The 22,888-nt window shown below is 42.7% G+C and overlaps 1 protein-coding gene across 1 annotated transcript in view; it reads left to right on the forward strand.

Annotated features, from left to right (window-relative positions):
* LOC121521748 (CD82 antigen-like) overlaps positions 1-22,888 on the forward strand; it is a 61,455-nt gene that overhangs the window by 17,858 nt on the left and 20,709 nt on the right. Inside the window, exons 2-3 of the mRNA XM_041809795.1 lie at positions 10,359-10,430; positions 20,404-20,476. Coding sequence (XP_041665729.1) covers positions 10,368-10,430; positions 20,404-20,476 — 136 coding nt within the window. The 5' untranslated portion in view covers positions 10,359-10,367. The remainder of the gene's footprint in view (positions 1-10,358; positions 10,431-20,403; positions 20,477-22,888) is intronic.

Genomic DNA, 22,888 nt, shown 5'->3' on the forward strand with positions numbered 1-22,888 from the left:
AAGACCGCTATGGCTGGGCCAGGGAGCGTATCACAACTATCATCCTAGAGTGCAGGATGATTCTGATGGCAACGAGCTGCAGGAAAAGTTGAAATAAGCATACCAAGCTTCAGTTTCAGTCAGAGACACCACCTGAACTGGTGCATTTACAGAAACAGTGTGTTAGTGGATCTCTCTCACATGCACAGATGCTGTTTATAGGGATGCACAATATTGGATTTTTGCTGATATTCCCAGACTAATTTTAGCCGAAACTAAAACAAACATACCTTTTTTATGGTAAAAAACACCAGGGGTCTCTGTCAGAGAGAGGCTGAGAGAGGAGTGGGGGGGGGTGTTAGACCGTGTGGTAGCTGTTTTTTGTTTGGGGCTTTATTCTAAATGTTCAGGGTTCACAGCGGGGCCCCTTGAGTAATTGTGGCCCTAGACAACCTCTACCTGATGGAGTAGCTATATTTATGGCTGATTTATGATTTCTACTGCTCTGACTGAAGTTTCCTCGGTGGTTGGAGAGCTGAAGTGTCAGACGTCCTCGGTGTGAAGAGGAGCTCGTCTCTGCTCTCGGTGGCGAGGATCTGTCCTGATGAACTTTGTTCTGTTCATTGTGACTGAGTCAGGCTGTGGATGTGGAGTGTATTGTGTGTCAGAGCGGTCGATGGTGACGTCTGCTTGGACCGGGTCTGGCTCTGACCACGGAGCGGACACATAACCTAGTTCACATCTCTGTGTGAACTCCCTGACCCGTAGAGCTTCTGTTTGTGTCTGAGAACGTTTACAATGATTCAAATGTCATTTTAACATTTGTTTCTGCTCTGTAAGAGTCTCTAATGCTTTCATAATGAGCTGCAGGGATCTGTCTTTGTGAACAGTCATGTTTCTGTTCCACATTTCTACACAGACGTCCAGGTTCCTGTGGGTGTGACACTGCAGCATCTGCAAATAGGATCTCTCCTACGGTTTTATTTAGAGTTCAATAAAAAAGTGCCGTATTTAATGACCCCAGGCTGATAAATAAATGAAAACAACGTGCACATTCCTGAAACAGACATGTTTGATTCACTCAGCAGCTGTAGCACAAAGAGACTCCGTGGCACTATAAAACAGATCCAGAGACAGGCCCTTTGTTAGTGATTTTAACGCCAAACCAAAATGTTTGAACACCAAGGACACTCCAGAGGCTGCCCAACCAATCATCATGGCCGATGTGATGGTGTTAGGAGGAAGAGGGGCGGGTCTAAATCAGTCTTTTGTCAGATTTACGTGCTAAAGTTGCTGCAACAGAAAGAGAGGAGCTGGAATGTTTCCTGCCATTTTTGGTCTTTAAAGACATACACTTCCAGACTAGAGGTGATATGTTTCTGGGTTGTGCACTGTTTTTGCACCAAAAGGACTCCCATAAGGATTTTCATACAGATAACTTTTTATTAGGGCTGTTTGTCATCTTCTGTGACCTGGCACACTAGTGTGTCATGAGAGATGGTCAGGTGTGCCGTGAGAAATGTCCAATTTTGATTGATTCATCTAGACAAAAACATTTATTTGGAGTTGCTGTAAAGGATGAATTAGACCCAGTCTTGTTGGGCATCCATGCTCGCACCAGGACAAAAGTGAGCAGCTCCCATGTATTTAATATCAGGACTAAAGCTCTGACTAAAAATGTTAAACTAAGATTGTTCTACTAGAAACACTGCACTGACGCTGGACTGAGGCTAGACTGAGGCTGGACTGAGCCTAAACTATGACAAGGGATTTCTGGTCCAAAAATCCCCTGGAGATGTTCAAGGCTATTATAATGAATATCAGGTCTATAAATCCACCTGTAAATGTTCTAGGCTATTGTAATGAATATCAGGTCTATAAATCCACCTGTAAATGTTCTAGGCTATTATAATGAATATCAGGTCTATAAATCCACCTGTAAATGTTCTAGGCTATTATAATGAATATCAGGTCTATAAATCCACCTGTAAATGTTCTAGGCTATTGTAATGAATATCAGGTCTATAAATCCACCTGTAAATGTTTCAGGCTATTGTAATGAATATCAGATCTATAAATCCACCTGTAGATGTTCTAGGCTATAATGATAATATCAGGTCTATAGATACACCTGTAGATGTTCTAGGCTATTATAATGAATATCAGGTCTATAAATCCATCTGTAGATGTTCTAGGCTATAATGATAATATCAGGTCTATAGATACACCTGTAGATGTTCTAGGCTATTATAATGAATATCAGGTCTATAAATCCACCTGTAGATGTTCTAGGCTATAATGATAATATCAGGTCTATAGATACACCTGTAGATGTTCTAGGCTATAGTGATAATATCAGGTCTATAGATACACCTGTAGATGTTCTAGGCTATTATAATGAATATCACGTCTATAAATCCACCTGTAGATGTTCAAGGCTATTATAATAAATATCAGGTCTTTAAATCCACCTGTAGATGTTCTAGGCTATTATTATGAATAGCAGGTCTATAAATCCACCTGTAGATGTTCTAGGCTATTTTAATGATTTTCAGCTCTATAAATCCACCTGTAGATGTTCTAGGCTATTATTATGAATATCAGGTCTATAAATCCACCTGTAGATGTTCAAGGCTATCATAATGAATATCAGGTCTATGCATCCACCTGTAGATGCTCAAGGCTACATTAATGCATAGCAGGTCTATCAATTCACCTGTAGATGTTCTAGGCTATTATGATGAATATCAGGTGTATAAATACACCCGTAGACATTCTAGGCTACTATAATGCATAGCAGGTCTATAAATCCACCTTTAGTTTTCTAGGCTATTATAATAATATCATGTCTATAAATCCACCTAGAGATGTTCTAGGCTATTATAATAATATCAGGTCTATACATCCACCTGTAGACGTTCTAGGCTATTATAATGAATATCAGGTCTGTAAATCCGCCTGTAGACTTTCCCGGCTACTAAATGAATATCAGGTCTTTAAATCCACCTAGAGACGTTCTAGGCCACTAAATTAATACAATACACTACAATACAAGAACTTTATTTATCCCCGAAGGGACATTCAATCGTCTGGGGTTCTCATCTGTTTACTGTAGAATTCTAAAGTCTAACAGCTGATGGTATAAAAGATTTTCTAAATCTTTCTGTCCTGCAGCGCAGGGATAGGAGCCGTCCACCACAGTTGTTTCTTTGCTCACTGAGGGAGATATGAAGTGGATGATCCATGTCTCTCAGAATGGCCTCTGCCTTTCTCAGTGCGCGTCTCTCCTCCTCATCCTCCAATGACTTCAATTTGATTCTGACCACAGAGCCAGCTTTTTTTAACCAGTTTGTTCAGACGCCTTGCATCCTTGTGTTTTCCACTGCCTCCCCAGCAGACTGCAGCATAAAACAGAACACTTGCCACCACAGACTGATAAAACATCTGCAGCATCTTACTGCAGATGTCTATTGATCGGAGTCTTCTGAGGCAAAAGAGGCGGCTCTGCCCCTTTTTGTAGATGAAGTCTATGTTTTTAGACCAGTCCAACTTATTATCCAGGCGTACACCTAAATATTTATACGATGTCACCACCTTGATGTCCACGCCACAAGTGTTCACCGGCCGAAGAGGGGGTTTGGATCTGCGGAAATCTATGATCAATTCTTTTGTCTTTGAGGTGTTGAGTAGGAGACAGTTTTTGTGACTCCAGTCACTGAAGGCACTTATCAGATCCTTGTATGCAGGACTCAGTGCTGTATTTGAAGTCTGCTGTATACAGTGTGAACAGGAATGGAGCCAGGACTGTCCCTTGTGGAGCCCCTGTACTGCTCATTAATGTCCCAGAAACACAGTTCCCGAGCCTGACAAACTGTGGCCTTCCTGTCAGGTAATCTGTGATCCAGGAAACACAGGAAGGATCCACTCCCATCTCCGTGAGCTTGTCTTTGAGTATGGTGGGTTGGATGGAGTTGAATGCGTTTGAAAAATCAAAGAACATGGTTCTCACATAAATGCCAGGTTCCTCCAGATGAGACAGGGCACGATGAAGCATGAAGAGGATGGCATCATCCTCTCCAATGTGTTCTTTGTATGCAAACTGCAGGGAATCAAGTTTGTCTTTGACCTCAAGCCTCTGTAGGCGAAGAATCAGCCGCTCCAGAGTTTTCATGATGTGTGAGGTAAGGGCAATAGATCTGTAGTCATTTAGTTCAGCCGGACATTTGATTTTTGGTACCGGTACAATACAGGATGTTTTCCATAGAGCAGGCACCCACCCCAGCTGTAGACTCAGGTTGAAGATCCTGTGGAGAGGTTGACACAGTTGTGCAGCACAGTCTTTAAGCAGCCTTGGACACACACCATCTGGGCCAGCTGCCTTCTCAGAGCAAAGTCTCCCAAGCTCCAACCTCACCCCTGTCTCTGTGACAGAGAAGGGTACAGGTGCTAGAAGGGAAGTGGCTGCAGCTGTGGAGACATGTGTAGGAGAAGGAGAAGGAGAAGCTATAGTGGAGATTTCCATATGTTGAGGGGTAGAAGGAGGAGCAGCAGTGGAAGTAGGTGTGTCCACAGTGTCAAATCTGTTGAAGAACAGGTTGAGTTCATCAGCTCTTGCCACATCACGCTCTATTGGCTCCCTTTTCTTTTTATTGTTGTGTCCAGAGATGGTACTGATTCCTCTCCACACATCACGGATGTTAATGTGTTGAAAATTCCTCTCTATCTTCTTTTTGTATTCTTTCATTTTGTATCCACCTGTAGACGTTCTAGGCTGTAATAATGAATATTAGGTCTATACATCCACTCGTAGATGTTCTAGGCTATTATAATGAATATCAGGCCTATAAATCCATCCGTAGATGTTCTAGGCTTTCATAATGAATATCAGGTCTATAAATCCCCCTGTAGATGTTCTAGGCTATCATTATGAATATCACGTCTATACTTCCACCTGTAGATTTTCTAGGCTATTATAATGAATATCAGGTCTATAAATCCACCTGTAGATGTTCTAGGCTATAATAATAATATTAGGTCTATAAATACACCTGTAGATGTTCTGGGCTATCATAATGAATATCAGGTCTATACATCCACCTGTAGACGTTCAAGGCTATTATTATGAATATCAGGTCTATAAATCCACCTGTAGATGTTCTTGGCTATCATAATGAATATCAGGTTAATAAATCCACCTGTAGACGTTCTAGGCTCTAACCTGTTTCCTTGCTGTCTTTCTGCTCTGATCTCCTCTTCTTTGGACTTTTTGCCTGCTCTAATGTCTTCCATATGGCCTCTCTGCCTCTTTTGCCAACATTTCTTTCCCGTTGAATTTTGTCCTCTCTGCGTCTCCCCTGCAGGCCCCCCCCCCACCCCCTCCTGTAAACTGGCACAGGCTTGAGTGTTACAATAACCCACTTCCACTGATGGAAATGTGGGTCGGAAACATGGGCACGGATCTCACGCTACAACTCGCACTGCCAGGAGGAAGAATTGAGCCGTGCCGCCATGTTTCACCCACATTTTCATAGATTTATTGGGCAGTAAGAGGCCATTACTGTACAAGGGGAGGAGACGGGGATAAAAATAGAGGGATGCTATGATATTTATGAACAAAGCCACCACACAGAGGGACAAACAGCCATCAATATTCTGTCTTGTGCTGAATAAAATGTAATAAAAACCTCCGATACAGTTAAAAATGACAGAGGACCCTCTGTAAAGACCACCCTCCTTGGCTGTACACAGATCTTGTCTTCAGGTTTCTCTCAGGTGAAACAACTGAAACATTAGGATGAACTCTATTGATACTGACCTGACGGGATTCTCTGCTAAACTTGTCCTCAGTAAAAGAATAAAGACAACGCTACAGTTTTGGTGTATTTGGAGTTGAAAAACCTGTTTAAAGGGATTTCTGCATACAGATATCAATATGCCGTCGTTTAATACTGTTTACAGCTGTGCCCTGATTCAAATGGAGATCAAACGAGCATCAGCTTCTTTTGGGTCCTGAAAGTAGAGACACTTTAAGACGAGAAGTTTATAAAGCTCCCAGAGGAACAGCGGCAGATGCTGGTCTGAAGCCAGCACCAAAACTCAGCCAGACTAGTCCACATATGATCTGTTTTACAGTCCAGTTTGGTTCAATCCAGTTTTTCAGATGGTGCTTTCAGACAGACACGGTTCTGGTTCTGAATCTGGTTCTGGCTCTGTTCTGGAGTCTCAGAACGGAGCCAGAACCAGTGAATCAGTCCCTGTTGACACCAGTTTAAGCGGAACCAAAGTGAGGGGAAGTTACTCTGCGTTGGGGGGGGTTCTTGAGTTTATTAATCTTTGAACTGGCGTTTGGGTGAACCCAGCCTTCAGCATCTCTTCTGAAAGTTCACATACAACATTCTCTTCCTTGTTCTGCTCTCCAGCTTCACCTGAAATTCTGTTGACGGCCAGATCACTACCAAACATTTAGTCTCCTCAGCAGAACACTTTTCCTGTTCATCTTCACATCCTAGAATAAGACACGCCCACTGATGATGTCACAGTTCCAGAGAAAGAAAAGACTATTTTTTTTGTTCCAGCTGAGAACCAACTTTTCAGGTTCTGAACCTATTTTTTTGTTTTAATGCACTGGTCGGTTCAAAATTTGGTTTGGGAACTAGGAGCAGCATGGAGCCCAGCCAGTCTGAAAGGCTTAACCTAAACCCTGATCTGCCTGGCATTTCCACAGTGGATGTCCATCCAGTCTCATTTGGCTCAGCTCAGTTTTAAGAACTGGTCTTACAGCTCTTCATCTGGTACCAGTCCAGCTTTTTAGTTTTGGGTTAAATGAAACAAAAATGGAAGAAAGGAAACAGGCTCTCAAACAGGAACCAGCTGTTGGCTCATAGAACAACGGATCATTTCTCTTTCTCACAAGATTTCACTGCTAATGCATTCAATTTGTCACATTACAAATGGCTGCTCCAAAATAATATTTCTGTGACAACATTTGATATGTCATCCTCTGAGCTACTTTTAAATTTCTGTGTGGTTGAGTGTAGAATTGAGCAGAATTCATTTTTTAGTACCATTAATTCTTACCGCTGTATATGATATCACCACCAGAGATGGAAAAAGTGCAAGAATTTACTGCAGTAAAAGTTGAATGGTGCTGTTGTGGTGCTGTATGGTGGTGTTGTGGTGCTGTATGGTGGTGTTGTGGTGCGGTATGGTGGTGTTGTGGTGCTGTATGGTGGTGTTGTGGTGCTGCGTGGTGGTGTTTTGGTGTTGAAAGGTGGTTTTTGGTGTTGTATGGTGGTGTTGTGGTGCTGTATGGTGGTTTTGCTGTGCTATATGGTGGTATGGTGGTGTTGTGATGTTGTATGGCGTTGTTGTGGTGCTGTATGGTGGTGTTGTGGTGCTGTATGGTGGTGTTGTGGTGTTTTTTGGTGGTGTTGGTGTTGTATGGTGGTGTTGTGGTGTTGTATGGTGGTTTTGTGGTGTTGTATGGTGGTGTTGTGGTGTTGAATGGTGGTGTTGTGGTGCTGTATGGTGGTGTTGTGGTGCTATTTGTGGTGTTGTGGTGTTGTATGGTGGTTTTGTGGTGTTGTATGGTGGTGTTGTATGGTGGTGTTGTGGTGTTGTATGGTGGTGTTGTGGTGCTGTGTGATGGTGTTGTGGCGCTGTGTGGTGGTGTTGTGTTGCTGTGTGGTGGTGTTGTGGTGCTGTATGGTGGTGTTGTGGTGCTGTGTGGTGGTGTTGTGGCGCTGTGTGGTGGTGTTGTGTTGCTGTGTGGTGGTGTTGTGGTGCTGTATGGTGGTGTTGTGGTGTTGTATGGTGGTTTTGTGGTGTTGTATGGTGGTGTTGTATGGTGGTGTTGTGGCGCTGTGTGGTGGTGTTGTGGTGGTGTTGTGGTGCTGTGTGGTGGTGTTGTGGTGCTGTATGGTGGTGTTGTGGTGCTGTGTGGTGGTGTTGTATGGTGGTGTTGTGGTGCTGTATGGTGGTGTTGTGGTGCTGTGTGGTGGTGTTGTGTTGCTGTGTGGTGGTGCTGTGTGGTGGTGTTGTGGTGCTGTATGGTGGTGTTGTATGGTGGTGTTGTGGTGCTGTATGGTGGTGTTGTGGTGTTTTTTGGTGGTGTTGGTGTTGTATGGTGGTGTTATGGTGGTGTTGTGGTGTTGAATGGTGGTGTTGTGGTGCTGTATGGTGGTGTTGTGGTGCTATTTGTGGTGTTGTGGTGTTGTATGGTGGTTTTGTGGTGTTGTATGGTGGTGTTGTATGGTGGTGTTGTGGTGTTGTATGGTGGTGTTGTGGTGCTGTGTGGTGGTGTTGTGTTGCTGTGTGGTGGTGTTGTGGTGCTGTGTGGTGGTGTTGTGGCGCTGTGTGGTGGTGTTGTGTTGCTGTGTGGTGGTGTTGTGGTGCTGTATGGTGGTGTTGTGGTGTTGTATGGTGGTATGGTGGTTTTGTGGTGTTGTATGGTGGTGTTGTATGGTGGTGTTGTGGTGTTGTATGGTGGTGTTGTGGTGCTGTGTGGTGGTGTTGTGGTGCTGTGTGGTGGTGTTGTGGTGCTGTATGGTGGTGTTGTGGTGCTGTGTGGTGGTGTTGTATGGTGGTGTTGTGGTGCTGTATGGTGGTGTTGTGGTGCTGTGTGGTGGTGTTGTGGTGCTGTGTGGTGGTGTTGTATGGTGGTGTTGTGGTGCTGTATGGTGGTGTTGTGGTGCTGTGTGGTGGTGTTGTGTTGCTGTGTGGTGGTGTTGTGGTGTTGTATGGTGGTGTTTTGGTGTTGTATGGTGGTGTTGTGGTGCTGTATGGTGGTGTTGTGGTGCTGTGTGGTGGTGTTGTGTTGCTGTGTGGTGGTGCTGTATGGTGGTGTTGTGGTGTTGTATGGTGGTGTTGTGGTGCTGTGTGGTGGTGTTGTGGTGCTGTGTGGTGGTGTTGTGGTGCTGTGTGGTGGTGTTGTTTTGCTGTGTGGTGGTGCTCTGTGGTGGTGCTGTGGTGCTGTGTGGTGGTGTTGTTTTGCTGTGTGGTGGTGCTCTGTGGTGGTGTATGGTGGTTTTGTGGTGCTGTGTGGTGGTGTTGTGGTGTTTTTTGGTGGTGTTGGTGTTGTATGGTGGTGTTGTGGTGTTGTATGGTGGTGTTTTGGTGTTGTATGGTGGTGTTGTGGTGTTGAATGGTGGTGTTGTGGTGCTGTATGGTGGTGTTGTGGTGCTATTTGTGGTGTTGTGGTGTTGTATGGTGGTGTTGTGGTGCTGTATGGTGGTTTTGTGGCACTGTGTGGTGGTGTTGTGGTGCTGTGTGGTGGTGTTGTGGTGCTGTATGGTGTTGTTGTGGTGCTGTGTGGTTGTGTTGTGGTGCTGTATGGTGTTGTTGTGGTGTTGTTTGGTGGTGTTGTGGTGCTCTGTGGTGGTGTTGTGGTGTTTTTTGGTGGTGTTGGTGTTGTATGGTGGTGTTGTGGTGTTGTATGGTGGTGTTTTGGTGTTGTATGGTGGTGTTGTGGTGTTGAATGGTGGTGTTGTGGTGCTGTATGGTGGTGTTGTGGTGCTATTTGTGGTGTTGTGGTGTTGTATGGTGGTGTTGTGGTGCTGTATGGTGGTTTTGTGGCACTGTGTGGTGGTGTTGTGGTGCTGTGTGGTGGTGTTGTGGTGCTGTATGGTGTTGTTGTGGTGCTGTGTGGTTGTGTTGTGGTGCTGTATGGTGTTGTTGTGGTGTTGTTTGGTGGTGTTGTGGTGCTCTGTGGTGGTGTTGTGGTGCTGTGTGGTGGTGTTGTGGTGCTGTGTGGTGGTGTTGTGGTGCTGTGTGGTGTTGTGGTGCTGTGTGGTTGTGTTGTGGTGCTGTATGGTGTTGTTGTGGTGCTGTGTGGTGGTGTTGTGGTGCTGTGTGGTGTTGTTGTGGTGCTGTGTGGTTGTGTTGTGGTGCTGTATGGTGGTGTTGTGTTGCTGTATGGTGTTGTTGTGGTGTTGTTTGGTGGTGTTGTGGTGCTGTGTGGTGGTGTTGTGGTGCTGTGTGGTGGTGTTGTGGTGTTGTGTGGTGGTGTTGTGGTGCTGTATGGTGGTGTTGTGGTGTTGTATGGTGGTGTTGTAGTGCTGCCTGGTGGTGTTGTATGGTGGTGTTGTGGTGTTGTTTGGTGGTGTTGTGGTGCTGTATGGTGGTGTTTTGTTGCTGTATGGTGATTTTGGCGCTGTATGGCTGTTTTGTGGGTGTAATCCTGGAGGATTTGAGCCCCCTTCAGGGTTTAGATCATGATCCATCAGATCAGCTTATCCTCCGAGGTTCAGTAGCATCTGTCTCCACTCGGTTATCACAGAAAGTCTACAGCGCTGTCTGTCATTCACAGCAGTTTCACCTTCTTTAGGCTTCATTAGCTGAACTGCCGCTTCAGTGACATCCATGTGTTTCTGTATTTACAGATCGGCATCATGGGAAAAGGCTGTTTGACCGCCACCAAGTACTTCCTGTTTCTCTTCAACCTCATCTTCTTTGTGAGTATTAAAACACATAACTCTCAGAATAGTGCCTTTAAAGGGGAAATAAACTCTGAACTTTTGGATAACTTGCCACACAAAATCTTAACATCTTTATTTTCAAAAATCTGGTTGAATTCCATCTTCTTAATGGTTTTTTAACTTAACATATTAGGTTTGAAGCCTTTTACCGTCACTAGGGTCAGGTAAGGTTGTAGAAGAGTGAATACATGACTATGAGGCACAACATTATTCTAGTTACCAAACATTTAAAAAATACTATGGTTGTTGCAATCACAGCAGTCACATGGATCCATCACTGACTATATTGCATTGAAACATTGGTACTGTGTTTGTGCCATATTCAGGAGTTATCTGCAGTTTCTGCTGATTAAAACAAGAAATCAGCCAGTCTTGGGTCTTTAGGATGTCACTGTTGGTGCAATGCCCTTTGATACAGCAGAAATGTGTTAAATACACCTGCATCTCCAGAAGTCAGAATAATATGAAAACATTCTTTTTTAGTAATTTAGTCCACAAAGTTAAACCGTGGATGAAGAGAAGTTGATCCTGGGGGAGGACCACAGGGTTTTATTAGACATCACACATCCTCAGTAGAAAACAGACCTTTAACCTCCTGATGAACTCAGCCATGGTAAAAACAAAAACAATCACCGATTAGTTCAGTAGTAAACGAGGAAAAAGAACCTCCATGTTAACCATGTTAACCTCACATTGGACTCATCTGAGCTCTACTGCTCTGTGCATGGACTGCTGCAGATTATGTGCAGTTTAGGGGGTTAGCCACCAGCTAGCAGCATGGCTAACAACACTGAGAAAGAAAACCCCAGGTGTGTTACTGTGAGATGTCCCAGCTGCTATATCAGCACACTGAGGCTTTGCCACTACATAAATACGTATGCAGGGCTAATAAAGTTAGCTAAATATTAGGGATGCACAATATTATCTACATGATATCAGTGTCCGCAGATAGAAGTGTAGAAATGGAATTATCTGTATCCTCAGATATAAAAATTTACTACAGATATTTGGCTGTAAAATCAGCCTCTTAGCTGTAAATATTGGCTGTATGAACAGATAAGTTAGTGTGGTTTTAGACTGGACCAACAGTCAGCTTTATTTATCACCAGTCGTCACACTTTCAGGTCTGTGTGATGGACTTAAGTTTGCGTCTGAACTACATTTAAATAGCACTATTGGCTAAAATGAAATATCAACATATCAGGTATTGGCAAAAATCAACTCTCATGCATCCCCACTGGATATACTAGTGCATAGATATACTAGTGTATAATATCTGAGGCCTTTCTTTCTATGTTCCTTCCATCCCTGCACTGTAGAGGGTAGAGGAATAATCACATCATCCTATTTGAGGCGTAACAGACTAGAATCTCTGAACCACTCTGATAATCAGGATTAGTGTCTCACTACTGTAAATGATACTGAAGTTTATGGTGACATCCCTACTCTGCTTGAGCTGATTTGAATAATTTATTTGCATCCTAATTAGGACTGAAAGAGTTGGGGAGATGATTGCGATTATTTCCCCCAACATTCCAACTGAAGTTTAAAATGCAATTATTTTTTAAGATCCTTTTCTTTTGTGTTTCTTAACAAGCAATCATTAAGTCATTCTATGTTATAACAAACACAATAGTCAGTGTGTTAAACTAAAGCTGAACAATTTATAACATTTAATGTAAGGGAATTAGTTTTGACTCATTCAGCTTCAGCATGAATCGTTGAATTGAAGGGAATGATCGTTTTAAGTTTTTCTCTTTTTCAAGAAGAAAAAACATACAAAATCAAGGAAAACTGGATTTTTACAAATTATTCTCAGTAATATTTAGAATTAATGTTTTCATGATGTTTAGAGCAGAACATCTTTGCCTTTAAAAGGAAATAATACATCTCCTGTGATTTGAAAACTGCAGTCAGACATGTTGTGATCTAAAGTATAGTTCCATTAATTGCCCAGCCCTAGTCCCAATTAAGCAATGATTGTTTCAATGGTCTAAAATTCTGTCTTTCCTGATTTTCCGGCTGTCTGATTTTAAAACTTTTATCCTTTTTTGGTCTTAAAATATGCATGAGGTAGCTACTAGCATGCTAACATCTGAGCTAACGCTAATGTAGTGAGTGTACAACAGAGTCACAAAGATGAGCTTAGCTGATTCTAACCAGGAAGAGTTCAGCTAGCTGGATACTCTAATTATTAGAGGTTTCTTCGACTAAGGTTTTTCATAGTCGAATCTGATTTGTCAGATTTTGCCTTTAGTCGACTAATAGTCAAACAGCACTTCCACTACACTTTTTTGTTCCCGGTCAAAATGACCGGCAGTCCTCAAGAATTCCAGCCATTTAGAACAACTACCGGACACTGGCTTTAACATTATTTTTCTGCATTAACAGCAGCAAAATGCATAAATCTCTCTTATTTTTCTTTGTGTAAGTGGTTTAAAGTATCAAAATGAAAGCTGCTTGCTTTTCCTTACACATGCAGTCAGTTACACAATACACGCCCACATTAAACTCATAAACAACAGCGGTTAGCTTCACATCAGCCCCGTTAGCCTGTTAGCACATTGGCTGTTACCATAACTTTGCAGCTTACAACAGCCAAATACCATCCTCCAGTGACAACAACGAAGCATCAGAACTCATAACAAAAGTGCTCTGTTCACCTGACACTGCGTTAGAACTCTACATTTTAAATGAAAAATGAGTCTTACAGTCAGTTGCTAATATCAGTCCTCATGATGATATCACTGTAACCTCTGCTAAAGCTGGAAATCCAACCGTCCTGGTTTGTTTGGACTAGTCCCGGAAAGACAAAAGCTCCACAGCAGATAGTCCGGTCCAGTCCTCCTCATTAACGCTGATGATATTAAGCCTTTAGTTAACTAGGAAAACCTCACTTAGATTAAAATTCTGCTTTATGAGAAAGCTCTGGTCAAACTTTCCTTGCATACTCCCCAGCAGTACTGAGCATGCTCAGAGAGATAGATTTGCTTTGACATCATCATGCATACATAATTAGCCATGTGCTTGCTGTCTGAGGAGATAAACAACTCCAGCACCGCAGGACAGTAGATGTAGTAAGATCAGGCTACTTTTAGTTTATATCAAAGGATTCTGGCAACATATATTCTAGCTTACACAAAATGTAATATGCAAGTATTCAGTATTTACCTGTCTGGTCATTAGCATGTTTTCTGCTGGACATTTTGACCGGCTATATTTTTATCTGCCGGACTTCTGCCCTTTTTACCGGCCAGTGACCGGCAAATGCCAGCTAACTGAAACTCAGGGTTAGCAGCCCCATGTAGTCAGAATGGTACGATCTTGTTTACATAACATTCGACTATGAGGTTCATAGTCGAATCAGACTCCTCCAAATCAAATCATCGAATCGCTGACTGTTCCAGGTCACCCTTACTCTAATGATAGATGGTTGAATGTATTCCTCTTTGGTTTGTGACAGAAACTGCCGACGAAGCCATGTCAGAAAACACACTTTAAGGCAGCGGTTCTCAACTGGTGGGTTGGGGCCCAAAAGTGGGGCAGGGACTAATGTGTCTAAGAGAATAAGAGGTGCTTTTGTTCTTTCATTTAAGTTTTTGACAGCAGGACATCATGAATTTACCCAAAGTCATAACCTGACATGCCAGATGGATTTGTTTCACACACCCATCTGGGAAAGCTTCAATAGGAAATGTTTGAGAAACGGCAGAGGATTTGAAAAAACTTGGCATGTGATTGGATGAACGTTCTGTCTGTCACATCTCTACGGGCCAATAAGAGCAATGTCATTATAACGTACAATTATGTAACATTACGACGCATGAAACAAATACTCTGAACTATTTCTAGTAAACCACTGGGCGGAGTGACACAGTGCAGCAGCCATGTCTGGAGTGTAGTTCCGGCTTTGCATTTAGCTTTAAAACATCTCCGTCTCGTAATGTTCCAGGATTATTTCATAGAGTGGGGAATGTGCAGGTCACAACTTGTCCACGAGAGCGTTTTGGAGTTGTTGGATTGTGTATTTGATGAGTTTGATGAGGGAAAGCTGGAATACCATCTGCTTGCATTGAGTTGCCACAGCAGGTCCGAACTCGGCAGCGGCGATCTAAAAACAGCTTGCACCAACAACTGAAGGTAACGAACCTATTACTGAGACTATAGGGATTGTGGCAATGGACGAATTCGCCAAAATATTGAAGTATCCCTTTAAAGCTTGCTGCACCCTCACATTCAGGTTCGTGCTACTATGGATTATCACTTCTGAAATGATGTCATCGTCATAAATGCACCTAAACCTATCCATATGGCGGTTTCTAGCCATGCACTCCCTGGGAAGTCAAAGCCAGCTGCTTGACTAACCCAGGGAGTTTATTTAGAGCAGAGCCTTCTCTGCTGAGTAAAACTGTAGATCTAATTTACAGTAAAACAGTTGAATGTATGATGAGGGTTCCTGGCTCAGTGTAGATTATAATAAGAATTATTTATCGCTTGTATTTGTTGAAAAGTACATAAAATGAGGAGCCCAATAATTATCGCATTTTAAATCACAATATTTGGAAAAAATATCGCATTTAGATTCTTTTTGCAAATCATTCAGCCCTGGTCTTCTATTGAATAAACCTGATTGATTGGTGATGGATCAGAAATTTTGGGTCACAGTTTCTCTTTATGGTTCTGTGGTGGGTCCAAAAGCTAGACTAGCTGACCACCACGGCTTTAAGGCGATGATTCAGGAAATCAGAAACTAAATCAGGTGTCAGAATTTCAACGTTTATGTGATAAACCACCTGGAACATAAGAGTAGGACGACACGATAACAGTGTTTGAGTTTCACACCTTTACAGTGATGTCAAAGGATCCTGGCCTCCACATGGACCTGGTCTTTCACTGGGGTCAAACTCCCCGTATGAAGAAAGTCAGCGATGCTAAAGGCAGGGAGCCTCTCAGTGTCTGTGAGTCTTAACTACAGAACAGATGAAGAGTCTGTGACCTACTTCAGCCGTCTCCATCCCTCTGTCTCTGCTGATGAGATCAGATCAGTGATCTGAGCTTTTCAGCAGATAAACCGGCGCTTCAATTCCTTCACTTCTGAGAACCAAACACGCGTTAAAGGGAAACCACACGGGGATTTTGTTGTTTTATTTCCTTTCTGCCGTTTTTGCTTTTCATAAATGACTGAAATATCAGTCAAACATTCTATAATGGAAATCATTTACAGCCTGATATCCGTTCTTTTTTCTAATTGACTCATTTTGACCACAACAGTGAGTCCTGGAGCGTTCACATCAGATACAGTTGTTTCCTGCCATGTTCAGTCATGCCCCCCCCCCCCAAACTGTTCTATTATGTACATTAGAAACCTCTTTTTGTGTTCAAGCATACTTGTATATACGGTCTGACACGTGGTCTAGTGGGACCATGCCTCTCACTCCAACAGGAAACCCTCCACTGAAATAAAAAAGCCAAAATTTAGCCTTTTTGGGTCATTTCCAGGAGTCCTAACATCTCAAACTCCTGCCAAAGATTTTATTTAATCGACTCCTTCTTTGGTGTTCAGCCAGCTGAGACAGTGATGATGAAAAATTTTTCAGGACTTTTTCATTAGTAGCTGTTGGTTGTTGATATCTCATCTGTGAATGGTCCAATCAGACTGAAACTTTCTACAAATTAAGAAGGTCCACATTTGCACACATTCATATGATCATATTTTGTACAGACTATAGCGCCTCCTAGTGTTGACAGGACATGTGGAGGCTTACGGTACAGGCAGCTGGGTCAAGGCCTTCAAAGATATCCATCAAATTTGTGTCAAGATGACCTTAAGAGTCTGGTTTAGCTCTTCATCAGAGGGCGTGGCCTCAGTCAGGTGACAAAAACATCACCATGATGTCTCACCATAAAAATGTAAACAATCATAACTCAGCTGGACATGCCATTATCACAAAAACGTTCATTTACTTTCATATTAAATGTTTAAAAATGTGTAACTTTACCCTCAGGGGTAGTAAAATTCAGGAGTAGTGACTTCCTGTTACAAGTTTGGAGTTAATATTTTTGAGATGCCACCAAAGACTCTTGTCCTACCTCCATATCTGCTCCACAGATGATGAAATGGGCCTGTGCTGCACAGAAATGGCAGTTTTGTTAACCAACTTTTTAGCTACCCCTTTCTATGGTACTTCTACTCCCCCACAGACCTCCTCCCAGTCCACATGCATCCTACCCATGCGGCAACCTCCGGTCCTAAAAAATGAAGCCAATGCGGAAGTGCAAAAAATTGCTATACCGCGAGTGTCCACTTGAGGCTGGCTGCAGGAAAACCGGAAGTTCCTCCTGCACACATGTTAAACAGCTGGTTTTGACACACAAAATAAACTGGTTTACAGCCTGGTTCAAAACACCAAACGTGTCTCATTAGCTAGTGTCTTATTGTGCTCCCACTGTACAGGGGGTGATTTTTTTTGTACAACGATCGTTTGGATTATATTTAGGATAAACCTCACATCACGGTGATTGGCATGTCTTTTTTGATTGACAGATAGCTCGGCAGGCAGAGGCTCCGTCTCTGTCAACTGGAATGCTAGCTAGCAGGCTGACAGGAAGTCGCGCTTAGTGGGTGGGCTGTTAGGTTGATCTAAAGTTCGGTTTAGACCACGATTTCAATTTGGAAGCCTCCACCAATGGGCTTCAAAAGCCGTCTGAGTCCGCCTATTGTAAGCAGACGACTGACGTCACACGGGGTTTGTCCAATTCTTTCTACAGTCTATGATCCTACCAGAGCCCCCTCTTCAAGCAGACTCTGACCCGGTGCCTGAGTACGGTTCGCTTGTGTTCACACTGACCAAAGGGGACTGGACTTTGGTGTTAGATTAGGTTAGATCAAGACTGGAGTCTCTAATTTAACCAGCCTAAAATTATTTTAAAAATAATTGTTCATTCATTTTTTTAATAAATACCAAATCAGTGATGACATGGACTCAACTGAAATGTGTTGAAGTTTACACAGAAGACAGTAAGTAATACAAAGATGAGAACACAGTGAGATGTAAAGGCAGACTTGTTTATAATTCTAGTTATAAACCGACTTATAGGGCAATGATGTTTATTAGAGCTGAACGATTTGCAAAAATAATGTAATTGCGATTTTTTTCCCCCCAATATTGTGATTGACTATACGATTATTCTTGGGTTGATCTTGTGTATTTTTGAAAAATTCAATCAATAAATAATAACATAAATAAGACCATGTGTATTGAAAACAATGAAATCATTTCAAAAGCATTTAATCCATAGTAGCATGAATCAGAATATGGGGGTGCAACAAGCTTTAGTCTATAAAGGAGGAGGCTGGGGTGGAGGAGGTGAAGCTTTAGTCTATAAAGGAGGAGGCTGGGGTGGAGGAGGTGAAGCTTTAGTCTATACAGGAGGAGGCTGGGTTGGAGGAGGTGAAGCTTTAGTCTATACAGGAGGAGGCTGGGGTGGAGGAGGTGAAGCTTTCGTCTATACAGGAGGAGGCTGGGGTGGAGGAGGTGAAGCTTTCGTCTATAAAGGAGGAGGCTGGGGTGGAGGAGGTGAAGCTTTAGTCTATAAAAGAGGAGGCTGGGGTGGAGGAGGTGTAGTTTTTGTCTATAAAGGAGGCGGCTGGGTTGGAGGAGGTGAAGCTTTAGTCTATAAAGGAGGAGGCTGGGGTGGAGGAGGTGAAGCTTTAGTCTATAAAGGAGGAGGCTGGGGTGGAGGAGGTGAGGCTGGCCACCAGCTGATCACAGCTTGGGTCTGACTCTCCTGAAGTAACGCTAGGCTTCATCAGTTTTACTTAGAATTAGCTAACTATTTTTGCTCATATTGCAAATGTAATGTCATTTGCTTTGTTTAGGACATTATCATTTTTGTCATTCATTTTGATTTAGAAAAACACACATAAAACATGAAAAGGAGGATTTTTGTAAGCCATTATGAAAAAATAACACTTGAATGATTGCATAATGTGGATAAAATTTCTGCAAAAATTGATTTATTGAACTGGTATTTTGACACATTTCAAATTAAAGAAATATTATATGTTATGTGATTTGTACATTGCAGCAGCCCATATTGTGATTTAATCTCATTTGCGATTAATTGCCTAGTGTTAATGCTGGTTGCATTAGTGATCAAGGATCTGAGTATGAACCTCCTGATTAAACTGAATGAATGACATGAATGTCATTTCTTGGTCTTTTTGAATTTAACTCAAATGTGTTAGCATTTTCTTCAAGAGTTTTTGGGTCTGGGCTTCAGGCCAATGACAAACCTCTGAATTGTGTTGAGTCCTCAGCAGATCTAACTGAATCTTTGTGGTTTTCCTGTTCAGTTTCTCTTACCAACCATCTTTATGTTTAAAAATCACTTCCTGCTCTGTGAACTTTTACTTTAAGCGAACACATTTTCAAGCTAGAAAGCCAGAAAGTATCGACCCCTGTTCAGAGCTAGCCACAAATACATCAACAAGAGTGGACAAAGTAACAGCTGACGATGGTCCTCATAGACACACCGCTGATATTTGTCAAGATGTAAATGAATAATGCTCTTATAGATAGTTTGTCATTGCATAGTAAAAACACAACAAAATTGTATTTGACAGTCTCCTCTGTGGCAGCAAACACAGTCATCCAAGCGGTGACTAGAAATCATAGCCTCACATCGTCCATCCTGCTGATGAGGGAGTGGACACCCGCGATAAAGATGCTCAGTACAGCAGTACAGCAGAGTGAAGGGCTTTGTTTGGATGCTAGTGATGTAGCGCCAGGCCGCTGTGTCAGTACGCACCGCCACCATGCTACCTCAACAGGTAGCATTCAGTAGCCAGGAGTTGTAGTTGAGACTGATGTCTTCTTTTTCACCTTTTTTGTGTTTTTCTTGATGGAAATTTCCTGTTCTTTCTCTCACAGGTGTCCTGGACTACCAGTCCTCTTTGTTATCATAGGTTTCATGTGTTTTCAACTTCATCGTGAAATAACAGTACATTTCCAAGATATAACTCGAGAGTGCATCGTTCTTCTCGCTCACCAACTGCTCTGGTTGCCTGGCAACAGTCTTGTATGACAAACTTATATGACTGGTTTTAGAAGATGCAGCTCAGACTTGTTAGACGGTCTGTTTGTATGATAAAGACCACAACAAGTCAGATTCTTTGTCTGATATTAACAAGAAAAAAATCTCAAAGGCCCAGGGTACTCAGTATCACAGATTGAAACTACATGTGTGACATTATGTAAGGAAAGAAAATCGATAAAATCAACGGAAATTTCAGCAAGGAAATGGATAGGCCTACTGTTGTCCTAGTATACATCCATTAGGAACCATTGCTACCCCTCTCCAAGATGGCCGCCCTGTGTAAGCAGCAGCTCAGGTAGCATCTTCATCTATGGAATCAGCTGAGGTGACAAGAAGCTGAAAGCCATCCTCTCAGCTGACCCTGACTGTGATATTGCCACACAGAAAACACAGTTGTTGATGTTATGGACCTTGTTTGGAGAAAAACGAAGTCAGTTAGATGAGCTACTGATACATGATTGGTGGAGTGAAAATTTCAACTGTAACCACACCCCTAATTCTACATCACTGTCAGCCATCATATCATGTAACCACACCCCTAATTCTACATCACTGTCAGCCATCATATCATGTAACCACACCCCCTTATTCTACATCACTGTCAGCCATCATATCATGTAACCACACCCCCTTATTCTACATCACTGTCAGCCTGTTAAAAATGGGCTGTCCAGCTCAGTTGTCATGAACCTAGAAACGGCTATGTCATTGTGTATTCCTGCTGCAGACTTGGACATTTTAACATGGAGCTCTATGGGGATTTACTCACTGCAGGAGATGGCCTCTTGTGGACGCTGGAGGAACTGCAGCCCTGGCACTTTGTTATTAACCCCTCTGTTCTTGTTTTCAGCTGTGTGGGGCTCTCATCTTGGGTTTTGGACTCTGGCTCCTCTTGGACAATCAGAGCTTCATCGTCGTCCTCAGTAAGTAAGAAATTTAGAGGGTGCAAATTCAACCATAGAAATCCATAATACAAGTTTTTATTTCAACTTATTTCACAAAGAAAGATACTTTTCTGAAAATAAGTGCAGCATCGCCTCTCTAGCCTGAAATAAATCACTACTGACATTTTCAAATCAACCCGAACATTAACTATGTTGTTGTTTGTTTACACCTCACCGCTCTGTAGAAGGAAGAGGGCATGAGCATGAACGTGTTGGTTCATTACAAAGTCACACCAACTACTGGTCTGGCATGGGTACTACAGCATTGTTAGCTATTTGATTTTAGCGATTGCTGTACAGCAGCATGGTGAATATTATTACAACTTTGTCTTCATAAGACAGCGTTTTTAAAAACTAAAAATAATGATTGAGTGTATTTCTTTTGTGTAAACGTTTCTTGAATCACTGATTTATGAGGTTAACTTTACTAGACTGTTTTTATCTGTGACTGGGAGACGAGCTTCTCCTGTGACTCCAGTTAAAGTTCAGTTTGGAGATGAAACTCTCCAAATCAACTCTAGAAGCTGAAAATCAGCAGGATGGTTACTGAAAATTAAATTAAACTATTACTTGAATCTCCCTGTAGATCTGATGTAGACTGACTCATAGTGAGTCATGATTACAAACTAAAACCAGACCAGTTCTGACTGCAGCCAGCCAACAGCTCTGTTTGTGTTCTTATGTGTGCTAGAAAGCGATCAAAGCACGCAGCACACCTGCAACAGTCTCTTTGTGTCAGAACCGTATAAAAATGATGAGCAGAATGTTTTTGGCTGAAGGACATGAGATGCCGTTTCTGCCCTGCACTAATAAACCAGAGAATAATGAGGTAAAAAAAAGTATTTAACTGTATTTAACGTCTGTCCTGCAGATGTTGTTTCTAGAACATGTGGGTGTTACACAGCAGCCTCTAGATGTTTCCCTCTTTTTCTGCTGTGTTTGAAAGCAGATCATTTAGATAGGAGTAAACGTCAGAGTGTGTTAGTGCCTCTTTGTTTTCATGAGGAGGATTTAAGGTTGGTTTTTTATTTATTAATTCTGTAGAGGAAGTTTAATGTGTGCAGCAGGAAGTCAAGGACAAGTTGCTTTGGCTCTGGTCAGACTTCTGTTGGGTGTGTTAGCAATCTGTTAGCATGCTTCAGGCTGTTAGCATGTTTATGACTGATAGCATGCTTCAGGCTGTTAGCATGCTTCAGGCTGTTAGCATGTTTATGACTGATAGCATGCTTCAGGCTGTTAGCATGCTTCAGGCTGTTAGCATGTTTATGACTGTTAGCATGTTTATGACTATTAGCATGCTTCAGGCTGTAAGCATGTTTATGACTGATAGCATGCTTCAGGCTGTTAGCATGCTTCAGGCTGTTAGCATGTTTATGACTGATAGCATGCTTCAGGCTGTTAGCATGTTTATGACTGATAGCATGCTTCAGGCTGTTAGCATGCTTCAGGCTGTTAGCATGTTTATGACTGATAGCATGCTTCAGGCTGTTAGCATGCTTCAGGCTGTTAGCATGTTTATGACTGATAGCATGCTTCAGGCTGTTAGCATGTTTATGACTGATAGCATGCTTCAGGCTGTTAGCATGTTTATGACTGATAGCATGCTTCAGGCTGATAGCATGCTTCAGCCTGTTAGCATGCTTCAGGCTGTTAGCATGTTTATGACTGTTAGCATGTTTATGACTATTAGCATGCTTCAGGCTGTAAGCATGTTTATGACTGATAGCATGCTTCAGGCTGTTAGCATGCTTCAGGCTGTTAGCATGTTTATGACTGTTAGCATGCTTCAGCCTGTTAGCATGCTTCAGCCTGTTAGCATGCTTCAGGCTGATAGCATGCTTCAGCCTGTTAGCATGCTTCAGCCTGTTAGCATGCTTCAGCCTGTTAGCATGCTTCAGCCTGTGATTGGTTCTCTGCCAGGTGGGTTTTTCATGTTGTTTATGGTAGGATCCATTCTGGAAGAAGAATAAAACGGTGCGACCTCTGTGCTCCCTCCAGAGCGACCCTGGCTCTCCTCTCTGATAGAAATCAAGGCAGACTGGCTCAGAGTGTGTGATGTTGTATCTCTGAATCAGTGACAGTCTCAGTTTATCATCAGAGAATAAAAAGAGACAGAACGGCTCTGAGAGCGCTCAACAAGCGCTCACACTGTATGGGCGTCACTGAGGGCGTTTGTCCGTCCCTGCAGGTGTCCTCCCTCTCACACTGGGCTCTTTCTGCTCCGTCCAGCATCAACATGCATCACATCAGCCCAGTGCGCTCACCGCCTTACTCATCATCGCCACACAGACACAGAGAGCGTGAGCGCCGTGGTCGATGTCAGGAATGTGTCATACGGCAGGAGTGATGCTGCGGCGCTGGCTAAGCTAACGTTGGACAGATTTTCTTTGT

This window comes from Cheilinus undulatus, linkage group 1 (assembly GCF_018320785.1).
Source record: "Cheilinus undulatus linkage group 1, ASM1832078v1, whole genome shotgun sequence".
Classification (NCBI taxonomy): domain Eukaryota; kingdom Metazoa; phylum Chordata; class Actinopteri; order Labriformes; family Labridae; genus Cheilinus; species Cheilinus undulatus.